Source organism: Triticum urartu, chromosome 2A (assembly GCF_056163025.1).
Source record: "Triticum urartu cultivar PI428250 chromosome 2A, HENAU_Tu73, whole genome shotgun sequence".
In the NCBI taxonomy this organism is placed as follows: domain Eukaryota; kingdom Viridiplantae; phylum Streptophyta; class Magnoliopsida; order Poales; family Poaceae; genus Triticum; species Triticum urartu.
In genome coordinates, this window is record NC_141874.1 from 550,432,770 (window position 1) to 550,438,175 (window position 5,406).

The 5,406-nt window shown below is 43.6% G+C and overlaps 1 protein-coding gene across 1 annotated transcript; it reads right to left on the reverse strand.

Moving 5' to 3' along the window:
* Positions 1-1,161: 1,161 nt before the first annotated feature.
* On the reverse strand, positions 1,162-1,955 carry LOC125533615 (heavy metal-associated isoprenylated plant protein 46). Its single transcript, XM_048696997.2, has 3 exons — positions 1,791-1,955; positions 1,611-1,689; positions 1,162-1,530 (listed from the first exon to the last, which is right to left on the reverse strand). Exons 1-3 carry the CDS (start codon positions 1,794-1,796, stop codon positions 1,262-1,264), a joined length of 354 nt encoding a protein of 117 aa, XP_048552954.1. The 5' UTR covers positions 1,797-1,955; the 3' UTR covers positions 1,162-1,261.
* Between the last annotated feature and the right edge of the window lie 3,451 nt (positions 1,956-5,406).

Here is a 5,406-nt window from a genome sequence, read left to right on the forward strand (position 1 = left end):
TTTGGCTCAAAACCTAGTTACCACAATCGAAATGAATGCAAGACAATGGCTATTTACACTCAGTGACTCATTATCGCATGCTCTATTCATCAAGCCCTCAGTCACACTCTGCGCTATATGGGCAGCACGTCGCAAGGCCATCCATGAGGGTGTCTTCCAAAGCCCCCAATCTATTCAATGTTTCATCAACCGGTTCATCGAGGAGCTAGAGATGATCAAAGAGACCCCGACAGTCTATGTCCCGGGCAGCCATCTATATTAGTGGGCACACATTAGCGACCAAAAGCACCACCATTGGGCTATGCAAAAATTCACGTTGATGCAGTATGCCGAAGAGGAGTCGAGGGTTCAGCTACGGCCGTGTGCAGAGACAGAGACAAAACCTTCCCGGGGAGCTCGGCTCTGGTTATAGGTGGAGTGGGCCTCCTTGCATGTGATGGCCTCCAAGATTGATGGATCAGATCTTGGAGGCCATCACATGCAGGGAGGCCCTAGCCCTATGAGAGGATCTCAACCTTCACCACTTTGTGGTTACTTCGGATGCCAAGCAGGTCATAGGTGAATCAACAAAGATAACCGTGATAGTAATGGAGCCATTATCATTGAGATTAGTGTTCAGGCATCGCTTTTTAGTTGTAATTTACTTTTGAAGGTCGTGCTATCAATGTTGAAGCACATAGTTTAGCCAAATTTGCTTTGTCTTTAGGTCTGGAACGACACGTCTGATTTGTCCAATCCCACGACCAGACTTGTATCCCACATTCTCAATTTCGATGAATAAAGCTTGGTTTAACCTAAAAAAAGGTCAGGTTAGCTGCCATTGTTTCGACAATCTGGAAAGCCCGAAAAAATGCATGCTTCCAGTGCCTCTATCCCGACGATCCTGCCTTACTGATTCATTACGGGATCGACTCTTGGGCTCAATTGCAGAAGGAAAAGAAAAAGTAGTTTTTTAGCACGGATCCAAGGTGGCAGGAGAGGTATTTCACAGAGCTAATGGATGGAGATCGACAGGAATACACATTAGCTGAATAAATATGGGAGCTTTTCCTTCCGTTATTATTGCCTTCGCTGTTATCTGCACATGTTTATACTACTTGATAGTCTGTTGTAAACTATGCTCTGTTCAGACTTTGTATAAGAATCAAATGGATTCCTTGATGAACCTATCAAAAACACTCGGTAATACAGTATTTTTCTGGGAATCATTACATGGATGGATCACAGGATCAGTTCGATAATGCCGCAGATATACAAGCGATTACATGCTGTACGGGTAGCAGTGGGAGTAAGCCCCTGCCGGCCAGGAGTGGTATCCGGGATACCACTGCTGCGGACACCAAGCCTCGCCCTCGCCGGTCTCCGATGCTGGCTTCGGCTTCGGGTCGGCGACGACCGCCTCCACCGTGAGGAGATCCGCGTTCCCGACCTTCTTCCGCAGGCAGGCCGTGAGGTTGGCGGCGTCCACCCCGTCGCCGACCACCGCCAGCTGGTCCCTGTCGTCGCCTTGTATCTCCACACGCTCCACTCCTACACCATCAAGTTTCAGTTAGTTGGAAACCTAATCGTATATCAAGGATATGACCCCGGCAATGTGAACTGCAACTCACCGTATACCGAGGCAACCAGCCCCATTGCCTTGGATCGGCATTTGTCGCACGTCATGTGCACCCTGATCACCATCTTTTGCTGAAACAAAAGAAGCAGAGCATACTACTTGGTTCAGTAACAATCAGGAGAGAAGAGCAACGGGGGGTTTTCAGCAACAGAAATTCAGAAAAGGTAGTCACCTTCATGCTGCTCCTCCGCTACAGATAATACCGCGAGACCGATGCAGTGCGAGCCCGCAGACAGAAGAATTCGGAGAGATAGGCTGAATATTTCTAGCAGGTAGCCTCTGGAAGTAAGCCTGACAGGCCAAAGATGGAGACAAGAATGAGTTCAGAGTCTGTCCTGATCCCCCGACTTATATAGTGCCCGGCCGGTGAATGTACTTGACACACGCATTCTGCTTTGAGAGACTCTGGACGGCTTAATCTTAGCCGCAACCACACAAGCGCGTAGATCAAGACTTGACCCTGCGGGGATGCCTTGGTTGCTGCGCCTTCAGAAACCGCGTTTCATATCTCCCGGGAGACGTCGATGCTTTGGCGTCTGTTGTTTATTCCTTTGGCACCATGTTACCGCCTAGTTGTCCTTGGTTAAAGTTTCTTGATTGCCCGCTAGCTAAAGTTTTATGAAGGACGATCCATATTGCTTTTAATATTACTCCACCGAATTCAGTCAACACGTTATTTGGAACGTAGCTTAACGGGGTAGAGCCCGAGTTAGCGAGACATATTCGTATAGGAGTCTGTGCCTTGGTGTGAGCGCTCTGGAATTGCAGAAATGATTTGGTTTTTAACAGGACAACACATATTCATTTTTTGCAGGTTATTTTCAGAGCCACGGCGTTGATCCGTTCGTGATCGCTACTCACTCCGACGGAGGCCAGAGAGCATTTGGTTACTGGATCTATCCGCTGGGAGATGGTAGTTCGGGATATCTTCAACCGGTTTGGATGGCGATCATGTAATAGGATAGGCAATTAGTTTATCTATCTCTTTTTCAGCCAGCCGGTTGTGGCGTCTTTTATATGGCTAGTCTGTGTTTCTAGCCCATGTTGGTTCTGTGTGAGCTTTGTTCACTTTTTAGTAAGAGACTTTGAGACTTTGTTGGAACTTATTTGGTTTAATAAGATGGCCGTATGCATCGATCTGATGCAGAGGCCAGGGTATCCCCCTTTTCGAAAAAAAAACCATGTTACCGCCTGATTCCCGCATCTCCGTGTTTCTCTTGACATGTTACTCTGTTTCTCTTTTCTGGAGGTTTTTTGTTTTGTTTGACTGACTAGTATACTTAGTATCCTGACAGTCTTGCTCTGTTTGTACAAACACGACCGCAGACGTGTAAAGTACGTGAATTAGTAAGACAGACTAGAGATTAGACAGGTTACAATTAATGATTGTGAAACTAGACACAGATACGTACTTCCTTCGTTCTTTAAAGAGTGTACTTCCAACTTCGTTTTTTTTTGCGGGTTACTTCCAACTTCGTTCGATGGTTAAACTATCTTAAAGTTTGACCAAGTTTGTATTAAAATATATCAATGTTTATGATACCAATTAGGGATATGATGAAAGTGTATTTTATCATGAATCTATTGATAATAATTTGATGGCATAAATGTTGGTATATTATTGTATAAATACGGTCAAACATAAAAAAGTATGACATTCCAACAAAGTTGGAAGTACACTCACGGAAGTAGTAAAGAGTAAAGTAGATGGATTTGGGCAGACATTTTTGACGGTTAATCTGTCAAGATGCGCTTTTAGTTCTGTTGATGTCAAACTCGACCAACACCGTTTATGCACGAGTATGAGACTTCAAAGAGTTATTATGTATTCCTTCTCCAGCCAAAACAGGTGTATTAAGAGATAAACTAACGCAAACTATATACTCCCTCCGTCCGGAAAAGTTTGTTCCTCAAATGGATGTATCTAGCACCAAGTTAGTATTAGATACATCCATTTGAAGGACAAGCTTTTCCGGACAAAGGGAGTACTCTCTAGTGTAGTGCCAAAAACGTTTTTATATTATGGGACAAAAGAAGTAGTATGCAACTCATGGTTACCTTTTGAGACGCCATAAAACGCACTATTACCGTCCGGCACGGTAATTCCCAGGAAATTGTGGGCAGCACTGACCACTTGCTTAGTGCTCTGATCACTTTATTTTACCTTTGGTTTTGCTTCAGAAGCCGCACGGGATGAACATAGCAACCTCGGTGTAAACCCGTTGCTTCAGAAAGCTCTCTAGTACACCTTTGAGCTCCATATATGACGTACTGAATCTTACGTCATTTAGTACCTCAAATAAGTGCTCTACTAAGTGCCTTTTTTTTATATTACAGTAAATAAGTTGACTTGCTCTTGATTCGCTTATGATCTCTCAGTAGATGTGATGGTGATTTGGCCGCCACTCGAGATCTGAAAAGGCACATGTCTCGGGACTAAAATATATACTCTCTTCGTTCCAAATTACTGGTCGCAGAAATGGATGTATCTAGAACTAAAATACATCTAGATACATTCATACCCGCGACAAGTAATTCGAAACGGAGGGAGTAGGTGCTACCTGCGTAGAATTCTTCAAGCCTAGAGTTGTTGTGTGTATCTGGTTACTTGCTTTCGCCATATAACTAAAAAAAAAAATCCACCTCCGCTACTAGGGCCAACACTGATTGTGTGCGAGTATGGGATTTCAGAGAATTATCATGTACCACCTTTGTAAACTAGTGATCTAAAAGGTCTTATATTAGTTTAGAGAGTATGTATTACGCTGTCGAGCCAAAACAGCAGACTTAAGAGATAACCTAACGCAAAGTAAGCAACTACGTACTAGTTGCTGTAAAAAAAGGTATGCAACTACTAGTTGCTGTAGAAAAAGGCACGTATACAACTACTAGTTAGCTTTTGAGAAGCAATAGCATAGGACGCACTATTACCGTGCTGCAAGGTACCTCCCAGGAAACTATGGACAGCACTAAACTCTTGCTTAGTGTTCAAAGCACTTCCTTTTGACCTTAGGTTTCTTGCTTCAGAGGCGGCACGGTATGAACAAAACAACCTCGGTGTAAACCCGCTCCTTCAGAAAGCTCTCTACGCCTTATACGACATTATCAATGGACAATGGTGCATCCATTAGTGCTCCTCTCGGCAGATACGATGGTGATTTGACGTATGTGTTGCCTGCGTTGAAGCCTTTCAAGTTTCAACATTGTTTAGTGACTACACGACTCTGCTACTATGAAATAGCACGAAATGTGGGTAGGGTGCACTTTCTCTGTCAAAAGTTTCTAGGCGGAAATGAAATGGGATAACGTTTGCGACTCTCGGAGCTGAAGGCTATAATAGAGCACAAGTGTTCTTGGTAGTACTAAGAACTGATGTTCAAACTAAGTAGCTTAAGTTATTAACAACCTTTTCTTTTTATGTACTTCCTCCGTCCCAAAATATAAAAATGTTTTTTTACACTAACGTAGTGTAAAAAAGTTCTTATATTTTGAAATGGAGGGAGTACTGTATAAAGAAAAACAGCCCCAGATTCAGTCTTGGTGCGGTGCTCCCTAAGGTTATCCCCGAAGTAGGTAACCATCCCTTTTTATATTTATAATCGGGAATTGTGGAGATCGGGACAATCTGACAGCAACAATCTTGCACTTGTAATTTTTCTTATTATGTTTCTTGACTTTTGGCACCAGTTTGTCATCTGTTTCTTTTCCTTGCGTGTCCAACTTTCCTTGGACCCTGGTAGAGTGGTAGTGGTTGCATAAGTTTCTGTTCTGCTTTTCCCCTCTTTATG

Excerpts from the sequence above, each read along its gene's own strand:
- LOC125533615 (XM_048696997.2), bottom strand. Across the intron at positions 1,531-1,610 it reads GCTGGTTGCCTCGGTATACG|GAGTGGAGCGTGTGGAGATA; the intron begins GTGAGTTGCAGT and ends TTGATGGTGTAG.